Source organism: Callithrix jacchus, chromosome 12 (genome assembly GCF_049354715.1).
Source record: "Callithrix jacchus isolate 240 chromosome 12, calJac240_pri, whole genome shotgun sequence".
NCBI lineage: Eukaryota > Metazoa > Chordata > Mammalia > Primates > Cebidae > Callithrix > Callithrix jacchus.
Window position 1 is genome coordinate 55983737 of NC_133513.1, and position 26550 is coordinate 56010286.

The 26550-nt window shown below is 38.6% G+C and overlaps 1 protein-coding gene across 7 annotated transcripts in view; it reads right to left on the reverse strand.

The window, feature by feature from the left end:
- ADK (adenosine kinase) overlaps nt 1–26550 on the reverse strand; it is a 593446-nt gene that overhangs the window by 517657 nt on the left and 49239 nt on the right. For all 7 annotated transcript variants that reach the window (XM_009009683.4, XM_009009682.4, XM_009009681.4 and 4 more), the window contains exon 3: nt 8464–8517. In XM_009009683.4, the coding sequence (XP_009007931.1) occupies nt 8464–8517 (54 nt within the window). The remainder of the gene's footprint in view (nt 1–8463; nt 8518–26550) is intronic.

Consider the following 26550-nt stretch of genomic DNA (forward strand, 5'->3'; position numbering starts at 1 on the left):
GATACTGAAATGATGTAATCTCATGACAAAACTTGAATGGACAGGGACTTATTTCTTACAGATGAGCAAAGAAAGTGACTTCCTGAGATGGAATGTACTCCTGGTAAAGATGCTGTGAACACTGCTGAAATGACAACAAAGGATTTTGAATATTCCATACACTTAGTTGATAAAGCAGCAGCATGGTTAGAGAGGACTGACGCCAATTTTCCAAGTTCTACCATGGGTAATATGCTATCAGACAGCATTGCATGTTACAGAGAAATTTTTCAGAAAGAAAGACTCTGACACAGCAAACTTCATTACTGCCTTATTTAAGAAATTGCCACAGCCACCCCAACCTTCAGCAACCAACATCCCAACCAGTCAGCAGCCAACGCTGAGGCAAGACACACCACTAGCAAAATGATTAGAACTTGCTAAAGGCTCAAATGATTGTTAGCATATTTATCCATAAAGCATTTTTCGTTTTCTTCTTTTAGTTGATCAAATTCAGATGGGATGACACTTGAAGCATTTTTAAAGTAAGGCATATATATTTTTTATACAATGTTATTGCATACAATAGATTACAGTGTGATATCACCACAACTCTTATATGCACTGGGGAAATACAGTTTTCATGTATTCCTCTTTATTGCGATATTCATTTTACTGTGATAGTCTGAAACCAAACCCCCAATATCTCCAAGGTATGCCTGTATACAAAAACCGTATTACTATTTCAGTGATTTATGGATAATGAAGGGTATATTTGTTATACCAATACAATTAGTCTACCTACTCTTTTATTTTGAGACAGAATCTTGCACTGTCACCAGGCTAGAGTGCAGTGGCTCGATCTCAGCTCACTGCAGCCTCCACCTCCCGGGTTCAAGCAATTCTCCTGCCTCAGCCTCCTGAGTAGCTGGGATTACAGGCGCCTGCCACCATGCCTGGCTAATTTTTGTATTTTAAGTAGAGACAGGGTTTAATCATGCTGGCCAGGCTGGTCTCAAACTCCTGACCTCATGATTCGCCAGGCTTGGCCTTCCAAAGTGCTGGGATTACAGGCGTAAGCCACCATGTCTGGCCCGTCTAGCTATTCTTTAAAGCAATTATCTGATATCGAATTTAGTCAAGGTCAACAAACAAAAAGAATTCTTGAATTTCTTTGTGCCACAATACATGCTGTACATCTGTGTTTGAATAAACTGCATTTTGAGAGAATAAAGATGTTTAGTATTAACAGAGGCTTCAAAGATAATTATCCACACAAAATTGTTTAAAAGCCTACTCGTGCATAATCCTAATCTTCGATCTACTTAGAAGAAAATACAGTTAAATTTTTGGAAGCTGAAAGAGCATATGTACCTCAGTTCTTTCTTATCCTCATTTGCATGTTTTAGTCCCTAGCTTTATGGTTGAAATTTGTTCACTCATTTTCCTAAATTCCACGTTGCAAGTCAATCATATTCCCTCTGCCATCATGGAGCTTATATTATGTCTTAAAAAAAAATCTTTGAAGAGCTAAGTTTACAACTTACAATTTAATATAAAATGGTTTGGGGAGTGTCGTAGTCCGATTGTTATGGCTGCTAACAGAAAACCTGAGATTGGGTAACTTATAAAGGAAAGAAATATTAGTATGTTTCTCAGTTCTGAATGCTGGGAAGTCCTAGAGTATGGTGCCAGCTTCTGCTCTGCAACTTCTTGCTGCATTATCCCATAGCAGAAAGCAAATGGCAAGCAAGTGCTTGAGGGGCCAGACCTGCTTTATAACAACACTCTGCAGATAACTAACCCACTCCTGCATTAATGTACTCAAGAAGGTAGAGCCCATGACCTAATCACCTCTTAAAGACCTCCACCTCTTAACACTGTTACAATGTCGATTAAATTTCAACATGAGTTTTGGAGGCAACAAATATTCAAACCGAAGTAGAAAGACAGGAGAAAAAGTGGTGGTAAAAGAAGTAAGCTCACTCCCACACAGGAAAATTGGAAGTGGACTTTGATAACAAAAGATTTTCCTATAACAGCATAAATTCACAGAACTCACATATGTGGGCAGGGTGCAGTGGCTCATGCCTGTAACCCTAACACTTTAAGAGGCTGAGATAGGCAGACTACTTGAGCCCAGGAGCTCAAGACCAGCCTGGGCAACATGGCAAAACCCAATCTCTACTAAAAATTCAAAAGTGAGCCAGGCATGGTAGCACATGCTTATAGTCCCAGCTACTTGGGAGGCTGAGGTGCGTACAATCATTGTGATTGTGCCACTGAACTCCAGTCTAGGAGACAGAGTGAGACCACATCTCAAGAAAAAAAAGAAAAACAAAAATTTTTTAATCATATATGTAAAGCATTTTTTTCCTGCATTTCTTTTCTAAATTTGGGGATCTTGCCAAGATTTTCTCTTTGCTCTTTCTACCATGTTATAGAAGTTTGTTTTTCCCTTCTCTACAAGACAAATTAAAAAAACTCTTATGAACATTTTCCAATCCAATCAACACTGAAAAAGCTCAAAAAAAAAAGGATAATTTCAAATATCCAGTTAAGCTTCAAAATTAATTTTTCCCCTAGGGCTTCCATCAGGCTTTACTCAACACAGACCTAGAAATCACACTTCTCTCTAGCCTTCCTAAATAAAAATTCATTAAAGTTATAGGAATGTTTGAAGAAGGTTTCATTTTGTATGTTATTAAAACTTTGTGTATACAAAGTGAAACATTTTTATAAAGGTAATATTTATACTTTTAAAAAACCACTTGCAACTGATTCGAATACAAAGTAAAATTTCACAGGGAAATTTTATAATTATAGATAATGTTTAGGTAACTTTTCTAAATTATTGAAAAAGTCCAGTTGCAATCTTACTGAAGTTCTACAGAGGGAGCTAGTATCACAAATAATAAAGTTATAATACATCAAACTTCAAAAAAAAAAAAGACCTTGTCTGATGGAAATATCAGATTCCCATTCATCAATATGAGCTCAGTTTATCCTCTAAGGTTTACCTTAACAATTAGCCGACTCAAAATAAAGCACATTATACCTACACACTGTGACATATTTCTAATGAACCATACTAAAACTTATAAAATGTAATAGTTAGTAGAGTTTTCAGGGTTAGACTGGCTGCTAATACTAAAGTTCCCTTAAGACTCCCAAGTCTATGTCATTCCCAAAAGGTCTGACTCAACCCTTAAGGGGAAATAGTGTTGGCATAACTCTTACATTAAAATCTGCCATAGCTACATTCTCAAAATATTCCTGTTTGTTGTAGACCAAGAAGAAAGAGAATTCATCAGAGCGGCAGTTTGTCTCTCCATTCTGCTACCCTCAATAAAATTCATCCCATAAATATATCTTGTCAAGTAAATTGTAGTTAAGGATCAATGAACTACACTTTGACTAAAAAGCTCTGAATAAAGTTTGTAGCAAACGCCTTATCCTTCCCCCTAAAAATTGAAGGGAAAGAGTATCCTTTTTTTTGATGAAGAGTTTTATGCTAGAAATTTAGAAGCTATACCCAGAGGGATTACTGAATAGACTAAAAGAGAAGTAGCTAACAAAAGAAATCATTTGTTCAGTGGACAATACAGAAAAGCACTAATCTAAACCCAAAATGGTATTTGAGGGACTTAAGTTTGGAAGACTGAGTAAACAAAGTTAAGGTCTTCAACTGTGTTAAGTAGAATTGCATTTCCCCTAATTTCCTCTCCTATATGGTTTCAACTTAAGATATGTCACAAGAGAAATTTGCATAAATTTAGGAAATGCAATTGAGGCAGTAGCCATTTCATTCCAAAGGCAGTCATTGGTTAAAGGCAGGGAAGGACAGACAAAAAGGTATGGGCAGAAATGTAATCTGTCCTTACTCATCCCCACTCTACCACGTCCACAACTACCAGGACCAAGCCTATCACCAGATATTTCACTAAAAGCCCATAGTGGTAGCTGCAAAGAGCCTACAACACACAAACCTCCTTCACAGTGTCCCTACAGCAGTAGAACATGTTTACCTGCTTTTGAAAGGTCTAACTCACTAACCTACATCAAAAGGCAGGTTTCTCTCACATTTTTTGGATCTTAACATCCATAGTTTTTTCCCATGATTAAATAAGATTTAATTCCTGTAATAAATTCCTTATTTCTTAATAATCGTAGTGGCACTGAATTCTGATACCCCAAGACTGTAGCCTATGGCAAAACTCATACATAAAGTTTCTTCTAATGCTAAGTCCAGGGCACCATACAGTTCTTCATAAGTAGAAGGTAGCAATTTAGAATTCCTTAAGGGTTATAAGATTTTACTATTAACAACATACATTTTTCCATTCATGAATATAAGACCATTTTTAATCACAAAATTACTCTTTATAATGAGTTGCCTTCCTTGATTACAGTGTTTATTATTTTCTGTGGGTTTTTTTTGCGGGGAGGGGGGGAGTTGTTTGTTTTTCATTTGTTTTTTGGGACAGGTTCTCACTCTGTTGCCCAGGTTGGAGGGCAGTTATGCAATCTTGGCTCGCTGCAGCCTCGCTTTTTTTTTTTTTTTTTTTTTTTTTTGATGCCTAAACTTTCTATTTCACACAGCTATGCAAATTGTGAGGCCAAGGACATGACTTGAACTCAAGCAATCCTCTCACCTCAGCCTCCTGAGGTGAGTGCCATCATGCCCAGCTAATTTTTTTGTACTACAATTTACTTTGAAATACATCCAAAAAACAGAGGAAGTAATGCATGAATAGAAGAATAAATAGATGATAAAGCAAGTGCAATCATATGTTAAAGGAAAATCTTGGTGGTAAATATATGGGGGAGCACATATTAAATGTTTAAAACTTTTCATTATAAAATGTAGAGGCTAAGCATGGTAACTCATGCCTGTAATCCCAGCACTTTGGGAGGCCAAGGTGGGTGGATTGCTTGAGGTCAGGAGTTTGAGACTAGCCTGGCCAACATGGTGAAACCCTGTCTCTACTAAAATACAAAAATTAGCTGGGCATGGTGGCGGGTGCCTGTAATCCCAGCTACTCAAAAGGCTGAGGCAGGAGAATCACTTGAACCCAAGAGGCAGAGGTCTGTCTCAGGGTCACAGTGAGTGGAGATGGCGCTACCATACTCCAGCCTGGGCAAAAGAGCAAGACTCCATAATTAATTAATTAATTAATTTTTTAAAAGTAAGAAAAAAGTATCTGTGACCAAGTTATAGCCATAAAAACAAATTATATCTTGGACAGTTTAAAAACTTTCAGCCAGGGACAGGTGCGGTGGCTCCTGCCTCTAATCCCAGAACTTTAAGAGGCTTAGGCGGGCAGATTACTTGAGGTCAGGAGTTCCAGATCAGCCTGGCCAATATGGTGAAACCCCATCTTTACTAAAAATACAAAAATTAGCCAGGCGTGGTGGTGAGCACCTGTAGTCCCAGCTACTCGGGAGGCTGAGACAGAAGAATCACTTGAACCCAGGAAGTGGAGGTTGCAGAGAGCTGAGATCATGCCACTACACTCCAGTCTAGGTGACAGAGTGAGATTCTGTCTTAAAAAAAAAAAAAAAAAACATCAACAAAAACTTTTGGCTGGGCATGGTGGCTCATGCCTGTAATCCCAGCACTTTGGGAGGCCAAGGTGGGTGGATCACCTAAGGCCAGGAGTTTGAGACCAGCCTGGCTAACATGGTGAAACCCCATTTCTAAAAATATAAAAAATAAGCCAGGCGTGTGGCATATGCCTGTAATCCCAGCTACTGGGAAGGCTGAGGCAGGAGAATCGCTTGAACCCAGGAGGCGGAGGTTGCAGTGAGCTGAGAACTCACCATTGCAATCCAGCTTGAGCAACAGGAGCAAAACTATGTCTCAAAAATAATAATAATAATATTTACTCTTTAAAAGCAGATTTCTGATATTTTTAATAGTGGTCATAGTCTAAGGACCGAAGGAACTTCCAAGGCTCACCAACTACTTAATTCCCAAAGCAAAAGAAGCTCTGTTACCAGACCTATAAATAATAACCAATGAATGCTACAGTAACAATCACCTACCCTCATTGACTACTAGGCAATAAAGAAACAGCAAAAAAATTTCTTGACAGCATATGTATTTGAGAACCGACTATGGAGATTATAAACAAATAAGAATAGACCAAATGTAAAAATACTGATGAAAGGTTAGCATAACAATGGAATATGTAAACAATAAGAATGCATAAGGAAATCCTTTCCTTGAACATTGGTCCTGCCATTTTATAATTAACACTTCATATGATATCTTAAGTAGGAGAAAAGAAAGTATTTTGTAAAAGGTTCAACACAGTTTTTAAAAAGCAGTTTAAAAGTACTTGGACCCTAGAAGAAAATCTAGGCAAAACCATTCAGGACATAGGAGTAGGCAAGGACTTCATGACCAAAACACCAAAAGCAATGGCAACAAAAGCCAAAATAGACAAATGGGACCTAATCAAACTCCACAGCTTCTGCACGGCAAAAGAAACAGTCACTAGAGTGAATCAGCAACCAACAGAATGGGAAAATATCTTTGCAGTTTACCCATCTCACAAAGGGCTGATATCCAGAATTTACAAAGAACTAAAACAGATTTACAAGAAAAAAACAAACAAGCCCATTCAAAAATGGGCAAAGGATATGAACAGACACTTTACAAAAGAAGACATGCATGAGGCCAACAAACAAATGAAAAAATGCTCATCATCACTGGTCATCAGAGACATGCAAATCAAAACCACATTGAGATACCACCTCACGCCAGTTAGAATGGCGATCATTAAAAAATCTGGAGACAACAGATGCTGGAGAGGATGTGGAGAAGTAGGAACACTTCTACACTGCTGGTGGGAGTGTAAATTAGTTCAACCATTGTGGAAGACAGTGTGGTGATTCCTCAAGGACCTAGAAATAGAAATTTCATTTGACCCAACAATCCCATTACTGGGTATATATCCAAAGGACTATAAATCCGTCTACTATAAGGACACATGCACACGAATGTTCATTGCAGCACTGTTTACAATAGCAAAGACCTGGAACCAACCCAAATGCCCATCGATGATCGACTAGACTGGGAAAATATGGCACATATACACCATGGAATATTATGCAGCAATCAAAAATGATGAGTTCATGTCCTTTGTAGGGACATGGATGAATATGGAGAACATCATTCTCAGAAAACTGACACAAGAACAGAAAATGAAATACTGCATATTCTCACTCATAGGCGGGTGATGAACAATGAAAACACATGGACACGGGGAAGGGAGCACTAAACACTGGGATCTATTGGGGGGAATAGGGGAGGGAAAGCGAGGGTGGGGAGCTGGGGAGGGATAGCATGGGGAGAAATGCCAAATGTGGGTGAAGGGGAGGAAGGCAGCAAAACACACTGCCACGTGTGTACCTATGCAACTATCTTGCATGTTCTGCACATGTACCCCAAAACCTAAAATGCAATAAACAAATAAAAATAAATAAATAAATTCAGTTATTCTTCATCTAAAAAAAAAGTACTTGGAAAAATTATTACTTAATCTCAAGAAAATAATAGTCTTGAAGTCCTCTACAAAAAAAAAAAAAAAAGTCACCCTTCATAAAGATAAGTACAAATGAAGGTTACGTTAAACTAAATCAAGAGAGACCTCAGTTAGATGTGAAAATAAAACGTGTTTGGCCAGTCTCAGTGGCTCACGCCTGCAATCCCAGCACTCTGGGAAGCCAAGGCAGGAAGATCACCTGAGGTCAGGAGTTTGAAATCAGCCTGGCCAACATAACAAAACCCCATCTCTACTAAAAATACAAAAATTAGCCAGGTGTGGTGGTGGGGGCCGGTAATTCCAGCTACTTGAGAGGCTGAGGCAGGAGAATTGCTTGAACCTGGGAGTCAAGAGGTTGCAATGTGGCGAGACTGCGCCTTCAGCCTGGGAAACAGAACAAGACTCTGTCTCAAAAATACAAAAATAAAATAAATTATTTTACCTTGTACCAAACAATAGACATTTACTTTTTCACAAAGCAATGAAAGAAACAAAATTGTATTTCTCCGTCATTATCATGAGGGTGGGGATTCACCAGAATAAGACCCAAAAATTAACAGTGGCAATTTAATTCTATTTTTTCCTTTTTCTGGTAGAGCAATCAGAAAGAAAACAGGGACAATTTAATATTTTATATAGAAAGAGAGAAAGAAATGACATATTCTCAATAAGACTTTAATCTAGATGATGGAAATGATGGAATACAACACTACATCTTTTAATGTCAATACAGAAGAAATTACGTCCTACACAAACTTTATGTTGTGTAAATTATATAATGTAGGTTATTGTAATCCTGTTAGGATTAAGATCATAGTCTTAATTATACTTTGTCATTATCTAATTTTGAAAATCAAGATTATTTACATATACATATATCAACTTCATAGAGAGAGTAAATTATTTACAATCTACGGTTTAATGAACTTACAGTTCTTTGTGTTTGTCTTCAGCCAAGATTTGGTCATTTGGTTTCAGAGAATACCTACGTAACAGAAAAGAAAATTACACTCTTCATACAAACAGTATCAACCTAAGTTGGTTGACCTTTACAAAACAAGCACTCCAACACTGTTACAGGTCTCTGACTTAATTGATCAAACACCAAGAATGCCCAAGTAGATAGGTTTTTTGCTGTTGTTCTATTAGTCATTTCCAGGAACACCATTTCATGGACTGAAAGGAGATCACCTTGACCATGCTTTGAAGATCTTCAATATTCTTCTGAATTGAATTATACACTATTGTATTGCCTGGGTATAAAAACCTTTTAAGTGTTAAACAAGGAATGATTCATATTTTGTCTGCAAAACTTATTTTTATTTTTGGAGATGGAGTTCTGCTCTGTTACACAGGCTGTAGTGCAGTGGTGCAATCTTGGCTCATCACAAACTCTGCCTCCCCAGTTCAAGAAATTCTCAGCCCCCAAAGTAGCTGAGACTACAGACATGCACCACCATCTCCGGCTAATTTTTGTACTTTAAGTAGAAATGGAGTTTCACTATGTTGGCCAGGCTGGTCACGAACTCCTGACCTCAAGTGATCTGTCCACCTCATCCTCCCAAAGTACTGGGATTACAGGCGTGAAACACTGTGCCTGGCCTATTTTCTTCTGTTTAATACTTTTTTTTTTTTTAGCAACAATTTGGAGGCAGCAGAGGAGAAAAAAAATTTTTTAATAAATAAAAAATAATTTACCAACATGTTAATACATTTGTTATTTTACTCTGTGCTAATTACAATTTAATGACTAAGAGATATTTTTAAATTTACATATTTTGGCTGCAAAGACATATGATAGGGTAATCAATATGCATGAATGACTGTAATGTTATAAAAATACACCTTCATAATGTATGCATGTTACATGCAAAATATAACATGCATAAAATACATCATATAAGAATAGAATCTTGTGTGAAAAGTGTAACAAATGCAAATTCAAAACAGAAAGGACTATAAAAATTTTAAATGTCAAAAAAGGAAGCTATTTATGTATTTTTATAAATGAATGATGGGAGTATCAAATCATGACAGTATTTAGTTAGAGTCCACTAAAAATAGTGATTTATCAGTATTATTTAAAGTTGTTAAAAATCACTGGCTGGGCACGGTAGCTCATGCCTATAATCCCAGCGCTTTGGGAGGCCAAGGAAGGTGGACCACTTAAGGTCAGGAATTCAATTCCAGCCTGGCCAACAAGGCAAAATTCCATCTCTACTAAAAATACAAAAATTAGGCAGGCGTGGTAGCAGGAGCCTGTGATCCCAGCTACTGGGGAGGCTGGGGCAGGAGAGTCACTTGAACTCAGGAGACAGAGGTTGTAGTGAGCCGAGATTGTGCCACTGCACTCCAGCCTGGGCGACAGAGTGAGACTCCATCTCGGGAAAAAAAAAAAAAAAACAAGGACTGGCACGGTGGCACAGCACTTTGGGAGGCCGAGGAGGGCAGATAACAAGGTCAAAAGATCGAGACCATCCTGGCTAACGCAGTGAAACCTGTCTCTAGTAAAAACACAAAAAATTAGCCAGGCATGGTGGCATGCACCTGTAGTCCCACCTACTTGGGAGGCTGAGGCAGGAGAATCACTTGAACACAGGAGGCAGAGGTTGCAGTGAACTGAGATCATGCCATTGCACTCCAGCCTGGGCAACAGAGCAAGACTCTGTCTCAAAAAAAAACATAAAAAGTTATGTATGAGGAAGTACTTTTTTATCAAAACATACTTATAAAATATGAAAGTTTCTAAGTTTGAAACCACTGGAGGCTGGGCACAGTGGCTAATGCCTGTAATCCCAGTACTTTGGGAGGCCGAGGCGGGCGGATCACCTGAGGTTGAGAGTTCGAGACCAACCTGATCAACATGGAGAAACCCCCTCTCTACTAAAAAGTACAAAAAATTAGCCAGGCATGGTGGTGCATGCCTGTAATCCCAGCTACTCAGGAGGCTGAGGCAGGAGAATTGCTTGAACCCAGGAGGCGGAGGTTGTGATGAGCCAAGATCGTGCCACTACATTCCAGCCTGGGCAACAAGAGCGAAACAAGAAAGAGAGAAAGAATGGAGAGGGGGTGGAGGGAGGAAGGAAGGAAGGAAGGAAGGAAGGGAGGAAGGAAGGAAGGAGGGAGGGAGGGAAGGAGGGAGGGAGGGAGGGAAGAAGGAGAAAGAAAGAAACCACTGGACTTGATGATATCTATGTCTTAGCAAAGTGCTTGGCACATAAAATAGGCACTCAACCAATGACTATCTCTCGCTGGTTATTGATAGAGAAATAACAAACATATTTCTTGTCTTTAAAAATATCACAATTCAGTAATAAAAATAACTGCTCATCGTGTGATAGGTGTCACAATAAAGTACAGTGTATAAGAATGATGCAAAAGCAGGTGTAATAAGTCTCCTCCCTAAAAGTCAAACAAGGGGACAGCGTTTATCTGTTCACCAAGGTTCTCTTCCTTGCCCATCTCAGCTCTCTTCTTTGCCCTTTCCTCATAAACCACCTTCCTTTTTAAAGTCTCAAGATAAGGATTTGAAGGGAATTGGGAAGGAAGACAGAAGAAAGGGACTGTGATAAGCAAGAAGCAAGAAGGCAAGAATAGCCTGATTTTTATCAAATCACCGAAGAAGAAATTTTACTCTCCTAATTCATACAGTATATCTCCAGGTCTTCAACAATGAATCTGAAACATTCATCTTGAACTGTTCTCCAGGCAAATTAGTTCTCTAATCCCAAACCAGCTTTCAAAGCAGGCACTCTTAGTATTCCTCTTTCTAATTTGATTTCCCACTGTCCTGAGCCAGTGCTTCCTAGGAATCTGTCCTATACACATACTCCCCGGAGTTGGCCAAACTATAAAGTTTAAGGACAAAGTACCCAACATTGCCCTCACTTCTGACACCCGTAAAAAGAGGATGGTTGTGTCTGTACTAAACATGTATTTTTTTTTCTTGTCATTATTCCCTAAACAACAGTGTAACAACATAGCATTTATTATTTTTTTTTTTTAGAGATGGGGATCTCACTGACACCTAGGCTGGGGTGCAGTGGCATGATCATAGCTCACTGCTGCCTCGAACTACAGGTCTCAGGAAAGCCTCACACCTCAGCCTCCTGAGCAGCTGGGACTACAGGCACATGTCACCATGCCCATCTAATTTTTTAATTTTTAATTTTTTTGTAGAGTTGGGGCTATGTTTCTCAGGCTGGTCTCATACTGTTGGACTCAAGTGATTCTCCCACCTCAGCCTTTCAAAGTTCTGGCATTAACAAGTATGAGCCACTGTACATGCCCACATCTACACTGCATTAGGCTTTACAAGTAATGTGGAGATGATTTAAAACATGTGGGAGGATGTGCATAAATTATATACAAATACTACACTATTTTATATAAAAACCTGAGCATCAGTGGATTTTTGTGTCCACGGGGAATCCTAGAACCAATTCCCCACAGACTGCAAGGGGCATCTGTACAGCCTGTGAGTCTATCATGTTTAATGTATTCTTTGAATACTCAATGTTTTAAATTAATAAACATCAAAGGGAAAAGTCAACTCAGTGGAAAACTATAACTCAACTTCCCATCATGTCTTTCATAGAATGATGCAAACCACAGCCTATATTTGGTTGAGTCTTGTTTCCTAATAGCATAATTAGATAGATATTCTTCTTTTATAATCAATTCTTAGCATAAACATAATTCCTAAAAATCAGAGCAAAATGAGACACTGGTAGTCCTCAACATTTTTTTCCCTTAAATTACTGCTGGAGAAAAATGACATATACTCCAAAGAACAGAAGACGGGGAAGCAAGAGGGAGCACAGGGAAGGGCCCTCTTTATTCTACCTCTAGGCCCTAGACAGAGAACCCCTGAGTGAGAAAATCACTAGATCACAAATAGAAAAACCTGCAAATATTGTCCTGATTCAGCCATTAACTCATTTTCTGAACTGGGCAAGCTATTTAATTTCTCTAATGAGGATAAAACTACCTATATCAAGGCTTGCTATCCATATCAAATAACATTACACAAAAAGTGTCCAGTGCATTATTTAACAATTATAGTACTCATCCCTGCCCCTTCTTCTTGGAATCTTCCACCTCTATAAAATGAAAAATTCAATTCGCTCAAAAAGGGAGGAAAGGGCACTTTTAAATGTTCATAACTTTTATAAGAGTCTTTCATTGAGACTGAAACAAACACTTTTTATTCAAATGTGCTCCTTCTCTGAAGAATAGCATAGCACAGAACTTAGTGCTCGGAAAGGTCCAGGTACATACTGTGAAGTTCCGAAATAGGACAGCCTTAAGAGAGGTGTCATGTTTAATGTTACACAGTTAATGTCAAGTTAAGACGTGGTACATAGCAGATGACAATAAAATATTCTACAAACACTTAGAACTAAAATTGCCTTCCAAGAATTAAATAAGTAAAATGTCTATAAATCTACAAATATTACCACATAGTCCAAAGAATCCCAATAATATCAAGTAAAGTTTTACGGAATTGGCAGAACCAATCAGGTAGACAGTGTGGATATGACAAGATCTTAAACAACATATTTAATTGGCTTTTCAAATAAAAATTGATTAAAATATATTAGAAAGGAAGAAAATGGGATGCAAAAGCATTAATCACTACAACAATGTTTGAGACTAACACTGGAGTGAAATTTAAGAAGCTTATAAAGAAACAGATTAACAGTAATCTTTTTGAATAAAAAAGGTTTAAACTACATTTCAACCTGAATACATAAAATAGAACTATACCCTTTGTATTCTTAATTTTTATTATGCTTTAAAAAATTTTTTTTGGGGGATAATTGTTCAAAATGACTAGCCACATATTTTTATTAAAGGAAATTTTAAAATTTGGCACTTGGAAGGTATCAATACTACTGCTTAGCTCTTGGGTCACATCAACAAAACCAGCCCATGTTATATTAACCTCCCATTTATTTGCTAATACATTCTACTTCTGGCTTCTGTCGCCATATTTCCACTGTGATTTACCTAGTAGAGGGCATCACTGACATCCCATTCAAATATAGTGGTACCTTTTAGGCATTACTTTAGTATATATCTCTGTTGCATCAGATATTATTAACTATTCTTATATAAACTCATAGTACTTCATCAGACCTTGTCTTAGTTCTGCTTTTTCTTAATCTCATTCTATAGTCATTCTTTATCTACCCATCTATTAAATGTTCTACCTTCCAGCCCACTTCTCCTTTTACTTTTTTTTTTTTTTAGAAAGGTTCATCTATTGGTTGCTTTAAATACCACCTGCATAATAATAAAAACAGTGCTAATAATGGCTACCATTTATTGAATATTGTGTCAAACGACGTACAATTAAATACAGTTAAAGAGTCCAGGTGAGGCACTGTAGCTCACATGTATAATCCCAGGACTTTGGGAGGCCAAGGTGAGAGGAGTTCAAGACCAGCCTGAGCAACACAGTGAGATCCATCTCTAAAACATAAATTTGTTTAAATTAGCTATGCATAGTGGGGCACATGCCTATAGTCCCAGCTACTCAGAAGGCTGAGGTAAGAGAATCACTTGAGCCTAGGAGACTACAGTGAGGGCATGACAGCACCACTCACTGCACTCCAGACTGGGCAATACAGCAAGACCTTGTCTCCAAAAACAAAAGGAGTCCAGCCATGACTCTTCTACCTGCCAAAAAAACATAAATCCAACTGAATATGCCTACCTGGATATCACAGTCATCTCAAGCATGAACAAAATTCAATGCACTCTCTCAACCTCCTCTTCCACATCCTCCTCCTACACTCCATAACTCAGTTGTAAATACCACCATCATTCAGACACCGAAGTCAAAAATTCAAATGTTATCTCTGACTCCTTTACCCTCTTCATTAATCAATCAAGTCTTACCTTGATAACTCTAAAGTATTATTACACTCTCTCTCCCAACCATTCTATCATAACTACAGTGATCAGGTCATCATTTCTCAACAGGTTTATCACTACAGCCTCCTCACATCTACTGATCCACTACAAACACAGCAATTCACAGAATCCTAAAATGTGAATCCAACCATGTCATCTGCCTGCTTAAATCTCTCAAGTGCTCTCCACTGCCAATAATAGGGGCATGAGACATTTCAAGCTCCTCAGTAGCCAATAATATTAGCTAATATATGCCAAACATACAAATAATCTCCTTCAATCCTCACAAGAACGCTAATATCCTTATTTTACTCACAAGGAAACTGAGCTTCCATAGATAAACAAGGTCACACAGCTCCAGAGCACATTCTTAACCTCTATTCTATAATGCCACTGAGAAGAAGTAGTAAGTGATTTCTTTCCACATCTCTCTCCTCAATTAGAGGAGAAGGCTCTGCCCTTACGAATGGAATTAGCACACTTGTGAAAGGACTCAAGGTTGAAAGGAGAGCTCTCTTGCATTTACATCCCTTCTGCCATATGAGGACACAGTGTTCCTCCCCTCTGGAGGATGCAGCAACAAGATGTCATCTTGGAAGCAGAGAAGCCTGACTAGACACCAGTCTTGCCTGTGCCTTGACCTCAGATTTCCCAGCCTCCAGTAATGTGGGAAATAAATTTCTATTGTTTATAAATTACCCCAAATGAAATAAGAAAAATAAAACAACAAAACATAAGAAAATAAATAAATAACCTGGTCTGTGGCATTTTTATAATAGCAACACAGGGGACTAAGACATATACCCAATGAATTAGATATATACTGATTAGTATCTTATATTATGAAAGTGAGATCTAATTGTCAAAATTCATTTGATAAAATATTTTTCTGATTCTGTTTTTTTTTAGAGATAAGGTTTCTGTTGACTAGACTGGAGTGCAGTAGCACAATCATAGCCTACTCATGCAGCCTCAATCTCCTGTCCCTTCCACCAAAAAAAGAAATTGAGAATTAGTAGGAACACCTGTGACAGAAAGTATGCTATGGAAAATCATCTTATCTAGTGTAGTGTAGGGATGCAGTGAGTGTGAGGGGATAGGAAATGTGGAACACATGAATACCTCCAGATGAGCCCTGTTCTATAATTATGGAGGTATGTTTCAATAGGGATGAAAAGGGAAGGGAAGGAATGTGTAAGACAGGTTTGCCTTGTTTTTTCTTGACAATAGATAAATACCATGAAAGTAAGAGGAATGAGAGGATTAATGAAATGGTAATTGGGAAAGGAAAACCATCATTAGATATAAAAATACTCAGTTTTATGAAGGGAAGCTAGAATAGTTGAGGAAATCTATTTTTCTCATACATCTAAACCTTTAATAAAATAAACATACATGAGTTTGTATTAATCTTAGTGTATATGAAAGATGTTACTTAACGTTCACACCTAGAATGCCCAAAGTATCTGGGTGTGGTGGGGCTTGCCTGTAGTCCCAGCTACTTGGGAGGCTAAAGCTGTAGTGCACCATGACTGTGCCTGTAAATAGCCACTGCACTCCATCCTGGGCAATAGAGTGAGACCCTCTCTCTAAAAATTAAAAAAAAGGAAAGTGCTCAAAGTAATTGACCATAAATTTTAGTGCTGATTATTCAGTGCCAATAATTTACAACTAAATTATTTCTATAAATAAAAATGTATTACTTCTACACATGGGTATATGTTAGCTTTGAAAATGAAAACAAATTTGGAGTTTCAAGTGAGACTGCATGTGTTAAGTTAAAAGCTAGACAATTGTTCTGCTTTAAAATGAATTTTAAACTGCTCTGACAATTTTATAGTTAATTCTTATTTTTTTTGTTGTTTTGTTGAGACAAAGTGTCACTTTGTCGCTCAGGCTAGAGTGCACTGGCATGATCTCGGTTCGCTGCAACCTCTGCCTCCCAAGTTCAAGCAATTCTTATGCCTCAGCCTCCTGAGTAGCTCAGATTACAGGCATGCGCCACCACCCTTGGCTAATTTTTAAATTTTTAGTAGAGATGAGGTTTCACCAAATTGGCCAGGCTGGTCTTGAACTGCTAACCTCAAGAGATCCACCTGCCTCGGCCTCCCAAAGTGCTAGGATTATAGGCATGAGCTACCATGCCCAGCCTTATAGTTAATTCTTTTATTTTTTCTTTCTTTCTTTCTTTCTTTTTTTTTTTTTTTAAGATAGGGTTTCACCATGATGGCCAGGCTGGTCTTGAACTCCTGACATAGGGTGATCCACCCACCTCGGCCTCCCAAAGTGCTAGGATTACAGGCTTGAGCTATAGCGCCTGGCCTAGAGTTAATTCTTTATAAAGCTATTGGCATATTTTCTTCTACAACTTTTAACATTGTGTTTGTATATTTAGGTCTTTAATTGACCTGAATCGATTTTTGTATATGCTGTGAAGTAGAAATCCAGTTTAAAAAACCTTCTTGGCCGGGCACGGTGGCTCACGCCTGTAATCCTAGCACTTTGGGAGGCCAAGGCAGGTGGATCACGAGGTCAAGAGATCGAGACCACCCTGGTCAACATGGTGAAACCCCGTCTCTACTAAAAATACAAAAAATTAGCTGGGCATGGTGGTGCATGCCTGTAATCCCAGATACTCGGGAGGCTGAGGCAGGAGAATTGCCTGAACCCAGGAGGCGAAGGTTGCGGTGAGCTGAGATCGCGCCATTGCACTCCAGCCTGGGTAACAAGAATGAAACTCCACCTCAAAAAAAAAATTCTTAAAATGGAGAATCAACTGTTAAATCATTGTGTTTTCTGTTGTTGTTTGTTAAGCTAGGGTCTTGTTCTATTGCCTAGGCTGGAATGCAGTGGCATAGTCTTGGTTCACTGCAGCCTCAACCTCCTGGTCTCAAGTGATCCTCCCACCTCAGCCGTTTGAGTAGCTGGAACTACTAATGTGTGCCACCATGCCTGGCTAATTTTAAAATTTTTGGTAGAGCCTGTTGCCCAGGCTGGTCTCAAACTCCTGGCTCAAGCAGTCCACCTGCCTCAGCCTCCCAAAGTGCTGGGATTATAGGTGTGAGACACTGTGCCTGGTCTGTATCACTATATTTTGAATAGTCTAAATTTTATCCAGTGACTTAGTGCCAATTTTTATTTATCTATAGCTTGGTGATAAGTTTTCAGTTCTTTTCAGTTGGTCTGTTTTTCTATCCCTGAACTAATTAAAACAGTCCATTTTTATTGTTATAGTTTTACAGTAAGGCTTGATATCTGGTAGGGCAATTCCCTATCTGATTTCTTTATTTTTTTTCTCTTTGAGACAGTCTCTCTCTTTCACCCAGGGTGGAGTGCTGTGGCGTGATCTTGGCCTACTGCAGCATATGCCTCCTGGACTCAAGCGATCCTCCTGTCTCAGCCTCCCAAAATGCTGGAATTACAGGTGTGAGCCACCGTGTCTGGCCAAGTCCCTACATATTGTGGTTCTCTTTTTTTTCCTCTCTCTCTTTGAGACAGTCTCACTCTGTTGCCCAGGCTGGAGTACAGTGGCATGATCTTGGCTTACTACAACTTCTGCCTTCTGGGTTCAAGTGATTCTTCTGCCTCAGCCTCCTGAATAGCTGGGATTACAGGTGTGCCTCAGCCTCCTGAATAGCTGGGATTATGGGAGAGCACCACTACATCTAGCTAAGTTTTGTATTTTTAGTAGAGACAGAGTTTTGCCCTATTTGCCAGGGTGATCTTTTCAGAATACATAAAATTTAAATACATTTAATATGGGTTACAAAATGGTTAGGTTGGTTTTTTAAAAAAACTTAAATATCTCATATTAGTGATCATTTGCTAAATTAAATGCTTTTTAGAAAAAGTTTAAACATGTAGAAGTCAATAAAGTACAAATCAAATCTGGGATCAATTAGTATCTTTGTAGCAGTGTGTGCTGTCCACTAGAATGTTCCATGATTATGGAAATGTTGTATATCTGTGCTATCCAACATGGTAACCACTAGTCACATTTGGCTTTGGTCATTTGAGGTGTGGCTAGTGCAACTGATGAATTTCAACATTTTGTTTCATTTTAATTAAATGTTAATAGCCATATATAATTAGCATTTATGATAAGTACAGCTTAGGTTTATTGTAAAATTTTACATTTCTCCTTATGTGTTTATTTTTTTAAAAAGGTATCTTTCAAATAATCTATTGTGTATATGGTATGTTTTTCTATAACATTCTCGATTATTGGTGGTGTTCAGAAATGCTACTTAAGTTTGAATATTTTCTCTTACTTGACTACCTTTAATGTGTAACCCACATTAAAAGAAAATCTAGTTATTCTGCTTCTCTCTTTCAGAATTCTAAATTCTTAGAATACAAGTAAATTGCTATTTGAATCTCTAAGTCATTTCACATATTAAGTGACTGGTCCTGAGTTGCTCTGGGGCTTCCTCAAAAAAAAACCTAAATTATGGATCCTAAATGAACATAGACTACTTTCCTTCATTTTGCCCAGATATATGATGCTGTTCTTTGGGTTCTTTGATGTTCAAACATAACTTTGAATGTTGAAGGAAATGGCACTACTCAGGATACCTAAACATGGATTCTTTTTAAACAGTTCATTTCACAGCTCAACACGTACTTTTTGAAGCACATGCTTTATGGTTACTGGGAATACAATGTCAAATAACTGTTTTGCCTTTAAGCAGCTTGTAGTCAACTCCTGAGTCACACTTCTTACTGCACTAAGTATAAGTTTCAACATGAATTTTGGAGAGGATACCTTCATTCAAACCACAGCAATACACTACTTACCTACACTGGGTGCAGTGGCTCATGCCTGTAATCCCAGCACTTTGGGAGGCCAAGGTGGGCAGATCACCAGGGGTCAGAAGATCAAGACCAATCTGGTCTAATACAAAAATTGGCCAGGTATGGTGGCACATGCTTGTAATCCCAGTTACTCGGGAGGCTGAAGCATGAGGATCACTTGAACCTGGGAGGTGGAGGTTGCAGTGAGCTGAGATTGCACTGCTGTACTCCAGCCTGGGTGACAGAGCAAGACTCCATCTCAGAAATAATATATATATAAACTTGTCTAAATACTTATCTAATGGTGGCCCAAAATGTAAGCTAAACATAATCTGTTTATATCATAAAGAACAGTTTTAAATATATTTAGAAGAAATGGTCAGAGATAACAATAGAGAAGACTCTATCTTTTATTGTTAGAGTCCAAAGACTTGTTTTTCATTTTCAGGTACTTATTTGAAAATCAAGATTAAAGACTAAAACCTTCCAAATATAAAATAAAACTTCAGCTAGCCACATAAGATCAGCTGCTAGTAAAACATTTAAAACAAAGAGGTTACTCAAGCTCTCAGTAGTGTCACTGGTGGCAGCAGTGAGCTGTCTAGAGCAGCTGCTGCAAAGACACTGGCTGCAATAGGGGAAGTGCAGCCAGGGCTGCATGCTCCACATAGTCCATGGGAGCTGGGAACAGGTGGGAGCCACACCTACTTCCAAGTTGGCAGAGCCAGAGCCCCACCCTCCTGGGTACAGCTGCAGCCACCCAGCCATGGCTATGGACCCAGGTATCCCTGTGCTTTCTGGGGCCCAGGGAGTCCCCCTTGCCCCTGCAGGCTCAGAAGTGCCTGCTCCCATTGCCTGGCCTCTCCTTGATCCCAGCACCAGCTCTGGGGTGAAGCAAAGGTGTGGCCAAGTCCAGGCACTGTCACGATCCAGTAGGTGTGCATGTGTATGTGCACGTGCTCGGGGCAGCACTGACATACCAGTCCCCTGCCACCTCAGCCCCTTCTGGGCTTTAGGTGCTAAGAAGCATGGAAGAGAAGCTAAGGTGAGGGCAGCTCACCAGGACCAGCAGGTACCCCTCAGCACCAACAGCCTGCACACCATGGACAGCATGCTTGATTGTGGCAGGAGGCAGACAGGCTCCTGGGAAAAAAGGGGAGGGTTCAGATGAAGCCCTACCTTCAAGCCAGGGACAGCCTGAAGCATGGGGTCCAGTGAAGGGAGTGAGAACTCACATTGCTTTTTCCAGACCTACCCACAGCCACCCATGGACCAATCAGTACACACTTCTCCCTTGTGAAACCCATAAAAACCCTGGACTCAGTCAGACTCATAGAGACTCAGGACTACCAACTGCAGAAAGGAGTGAGTTGGACACTTGTCAGGATAACCTGCCTGGGGAAAGAAGCTGCCCACTTGGGGTCTCCTGAGAGCTGTTCTGTTACTCAATGAAGCTCCTCTCCACCTTGCTCACTCTCCAGTTGTCTCCATACCTCACTGTTCCTAGATGTAGATAAGAAGTTAAGACCCACCAAGTGGCAAGACTAAAACAGCTGTAACACAAATAGGGCTAAAATATGCTTCACCCTACTCAGCACCTTGCAGGCAACAAGGAAAGAAGAGCTGAAGACCTTCTGGGAGCCCAGACCTAGGGGGTCCCCACGCCAGGTCTGTGACACTCTCTTTGGGGCTCTGTGGTTTCTGCCATCTCCAAGCTTCCAGGCACCATTGTATTCCCCTCGTCCAGATGCAGGTTCCCACAGTGGAAGCCACTTAAGATGCATCGGATCCAGCCACAGGCTTACATGAAGCAAGCATGTGTGCCAGCACCTGGAGATGCCCAACCCACTGCAGCAGCCAGAATGCCTGGCTGTAGACAGTAGCTGGACCTCATGCTCATTTGCTCACACACCCTTTGCCACTCTGTGCCTGGCTCGCCCTTGACAGGTATGGAATCCAAGCACAAGCCAAACACAGCCTGCCAGGCCAAGTGGGCAGAACAAGCCCAGCAGGCACAAGCAAACCTCAGGCAAAGGCTTCACCAACCACAGAGGCTTCCGGCTGGAAAAGTGACACCCTAAGGATCCTGTAACATCATCACACAGCTGCTGGGTCATAATCACTGATCACATTTGCCTGAGATTTTAACAACAGTGATCCAAAACATAATGTTGAGTGAAAAACAGCAAACTACCAAAGACTACACATAGTATTAGCCCATAAACATTTATCTTCAGGTTATGTATACCTAACAGACATCCGGAGCCACGTTCACCAAAGTAACAACACTGGTCATACATGTGTCCAGCGTGATCATACAAATTGGGTCATTCTTGTCATACCTGAATAAAACAGGTGACACTCTGGAGGAAAGAGCACTCAGCACACATGACACTGCTCCAAGAAGGTAATTCTCTGCAAGCCTGGCTGCTGAAACTGCCTGTTGTAATCTAAAAACAGTTTTATCCAGACTCTAAGACTAGTTTTACTTACTGTAGTCACTCACCAATCAAAGCTTGCCACCTCCCCAAAACTAGTGCCAATGAGCTTTCTTTTAAAATGATACAAAACATTTCTCCTTTTTACAGAACTTCCAATCTTATCTTTCTTTTTCAGACCTAGCAAAGATCACCTGGTCTGTATATATATCCCAAATTGCAATTCTTGCTTCCCATATAAAATGTTCTAAATTGATGGGTCTGTCTCTATTTTATTTGACTTTTGACATATATAATAAAATTTCAAATTTTTAAGTTGATCTTTACTTTTTTTTATCTTTACTTTTATACATCATGTGGTTTTTTTTAATGGTGACCTTGAATTAGTTGACTTCCTGGACAAAATATTTCACACTACACAAAGGAGATCTAATTTTAAATCCGTGAATTCATGTCCAACTGATTTTCTTTTTATTACAGCCTCTGATGTATAACTGAGACACAATAAACTGTAGACATTTAAAGTTTACAATTTGATAAATTATATACCCAGAAAAGCATCACACTTCCAGTTTTTCCCTAACATAACCTTTATAGGGTTAAGAAAGTTATCTACATGGTTACCCAGGTTGCTTTATTTTTATTTTTTTTTTGTAATCAGGGATACTAGATTTTGTCAAAAGGTTTTTCTGTGTCTATTGAGATAATTGTATTGAGTTTTCTTAGATTATTAGTTTGTTACTATAGTAAATTACTCTAATTACATTTCTTTCTTTTTTCTTTTTCTTTTTTTTTTGAGACAAATTCTCAATCTGTCATCCAGGCTTGAGTGCAGTGGCACAATCTCAGCTCACTGCAACGTTTGCCTCCCAGGTTCACTTGATTCTCCTGCCTCAGCCTCCCGAGTATCTGGGATTATAGGCATGCACCACCACACCCAGTTAATAGTAGAGACAAGGTTTCGCCATATTGGCCAGGCTGGTCTCAAGCTCCTGACCTCAAGTGATCCACCACCTCAGCCTCCCAAAGTGCTGGGATTACAGATGTGAGCCGCCACACCCAGCTTTCTAATTACACTTCAAATGTTAACCTGCTCTACACTCCTGGTGCACTACTACTTAATTCTGCAATAAATGATACAGGAAGTAATAATATTAATGTGGGTAAGTCATTTTCAACTTTCACTATCAATTTGTATTCAAAGTAGAGAAAACAATTATAGATGGATAACAGAATGAAAACATCAACCTTAATACAAAAATTGTAAAACACAGTTAATAGAAGTAAGGAGGTAGAAAGATGGAAGATGTTGCAGAGGGAAGAATAGGGGCACCAATAATCTCATTCTCCATAATCAGAAGTCAAGGGATTCCACTGAAATTTGGGTTTTTTGTTTTGTTTTGGTTTATTATTTTGAGACAGTCTCACTCTATCACCCAGGAGTGCAATGACTCAATCTCAGCTCACTGCAACCTCTGCCTCCCGGGTTCAAGCAATTCTCCTGCCTCAGCCACCCAAGTAGCTAAGGCTACAGGTGCGTGCCATCACGCCTGGCTAATTTTTTGTATTTTTAGTAGACACTGGGTTTTGCCATGTTGGCAGGGCTGGTCTTGAACTCCTGACCTCAAGTGATCTGCCTGCCTCGGCCCTCCAAAGTGCTGGAATTATAGGCATGAGCCACAGTGCCCAGCCTGAAATTCGACAGAACAGGAAATTTAAATATAGTGTATTATTTAAAAGTACAAGGTAACCAAAATAACTAAATTCATTAATGTAACTGTATACAGTAGTATTTTCTGATTGGGAAAGTGTGTTTTAAAATTTCTATCTGAATGTCTTAGGATAAAACACATCTCCCAGTTTATCCTAGGTCCCCAACACATTTCTTACTATATTACCATAAGTCAAATTAACACATTTATAAATTCTTGACTTACCCTTTGACATTTGAGTTTATCCAAATATAGTTATGGGGTAATCTCCAGGATATAAAAAAGTTTCAAAAAAATTATTGTCCCCCCATAATTACTTATATATCTATATACTATCAATGAACAATAAAAAAATAAAACAATCCCAATTTACAATAGCATCAAAAATAATAAAATTAAATTGAACCACAAAAGTGTAAGATTTAAGCACTAAAAACCTACTAAACACTGCTGAAAGAATTTTTAAAAGACCTAAATAAGTGGAAAGACATTCTGTCTTCATAACTTGGAAGACTTAATTGTGTATTTACCGATAGGTTCAATTTAATTCAAATCAAAATTCCAGCTGCCTTTTTTACATAAATGTAAAAGCTATCCCCAAAAACTCATATGGAATTGTTAGGGATCTCTAATTAAAAAACAAAAAACTTGAAAAAATGAAAGTTGGAGGACTTCCTGACTTCAAAATTTACTACGAAGCTACAGTAATCAAAACAGTGTTGTACAGGCCAGGCACAGTGGTTAATGCCTATAATCCCAGCACTTTGGGAGGCCAAGGTGAGAAGACAACTTGAGCCTAGGATCAAGCCAGGCCTGAGTTCGAGACCAGCTTGGGTGATATAAGGAGACCCCATTTATACCAAAAAAAAAAAAAAAATTTTTAATAGCTAGGGATGGTGGTACATGCATATAGTCTCAGTTACTTGGGAGGCTGAAATAGAAGGATCACTTGAACCCAGGAGTTCAAGGTTTCAGTAAGCTATGACTGCACCCCATCCTGGGTGACAGAGCAAGACCCTGTCTCCAAACACACACACACATACATACACACACACACACACACACACACATCCCAGTGTCATACTGGCATAAGGACAGACATATGTATCAACAGAATAGAATAGAGTCCAGAAATTTACCCATCTATGGTTGGCTGATTTTTATCAGGAGCATTAAGATTAGTCAATGGGGAAAAGATAGTCACTTCAACAAATGATTTTGAGACAACTGGACTTCCACATACAAAAGAATAATGTTGAACCCTTATTTCATACCTTATACAAAAATTAACTCAAAATTGATCAAATGCCTAAATCTAAGACCTTAAACTACAAAACTCTTAGAAGAAAAAACAGACATAAATCTTTGTGATCCTGGATTTAACAATGATTCTTACAAATGACAGCAAAACATGAGCAACAAAAGAAAAATAAATTGGACATCATCAAAATTTAAAACTTTTGTACATCAAAGGACACTATCAAAAAATTAAAGTAAATCCCCAGAATGGGAGAAAATATTTGCAAATCATATGCTAGCCGATAAGGGTCTAGTATCCAGAGTATAAAAAGAGCTTTTACAACTTAATGAAAAGACGACAACCCAATTAAAAAATGGGCAAAAAACTTCAACATTTTCCCAAAGATATACAAAATGTCCAATAAGCGTATGAAAAGATGCTAACCTCAGAAGTTTTTCATTAGAAAAATGCAAATCAAAATCACAATGAGACATCATTTCACACCCACTTATATGGCTGTCATTTAAAAAATAAAATATAAGCTTTGGCAAAGATGTAGAGAAACTGGAATGCTTATACATCACTGGTAGGAATGCAAATAGTGCAGCTACATTGGAGAACAGTTTGGTGGTTTCTCTGGAAGTAAACACAGAATTACCACATAACCCAGCAGTTCTACTTCTATGTGTATACCCAAGAGAAATGAAAACACATTCTCACACAAAAACTTATACATGAATGTTCATAAGAAGCATTATTCCTAATAGACAAAAAATAAAAACAATATGTCCATCAACCAATGAATGGATAAACAAAATATGGTATATCCATACAATGAAAATTATCCCACTATAAAGAAGAATGAAGACCTGATACACGCTACAACATGCGTGATCCTTGAAAGCATTAAATAAGTAAAATAAGCCCAAACACAAAAGGTCATACATAAAAACACAAAAGGTCACATATCATATGATTCCATGTATATAAAATGCTCAGAATAGATGAATTCATATAAAAACAAAGTATACTGATGGTTCCCAGGACATGGGGCTAGAGAAGTAGAGGAAGGAATAGTAAATGACTACTTAATGAGCATGAGATTTCATTTTGGGGTGATGAAAATGTCCTGAATTAGACAGTGGTGATGGTTGCACAACTTTGTGAATATACTTACTGGCAGTCACTTAATTGTATACTTTAAAATGGTTACAATGATCAATTTTACATAACATAAAGTTTACCTTAGTTTTTTTTAAAAGTAATTGTGCTTGGGTGTGCAAGGAGAGGGGAATCTTGCTTTCTCATCATTAATCTTTTTTACTACTTAATTTTTCCATATAGTAATCCCCCATTATCTGAGGTAGATGCATTGTAAGACACCCAGTGGGTATCTGAAACCGTGGACAGTACTGAACCCTATATACACACACACACACACACACACACACACACACACACAATGTATACACACATATATATACACACACACATTTATATACACATATATATACACACACACATATATGCACACACACACACACACACACACACAATGTTTTTCCTACACATACACACCTATGATAAAGTCCCATTTATAAATGAGGCACAGTAAGAGATTAATGACAACTAAAAATAGAACAATTATGAAAATATACTGTAATAAAAGTTATGTGGGCATGGTATGTATGTGTCTTTCTCTCAAAATGTCTTCTTATACTGTCCTATCGGTAACTGAGACCTCAGAAAGTGAAAACGAGGACACCCAAGGGGAGTATTGTACCAAATGGCCTCAAATACCTAGGTAAATAAACAAACTGATTTCTCAGCTAAGTTAAAACACTCATAGTTACTTTTAAAAGGGAAATAGCAGAGCTTCATGGCCTCTGAATTATATCCTACATATTCTCTTG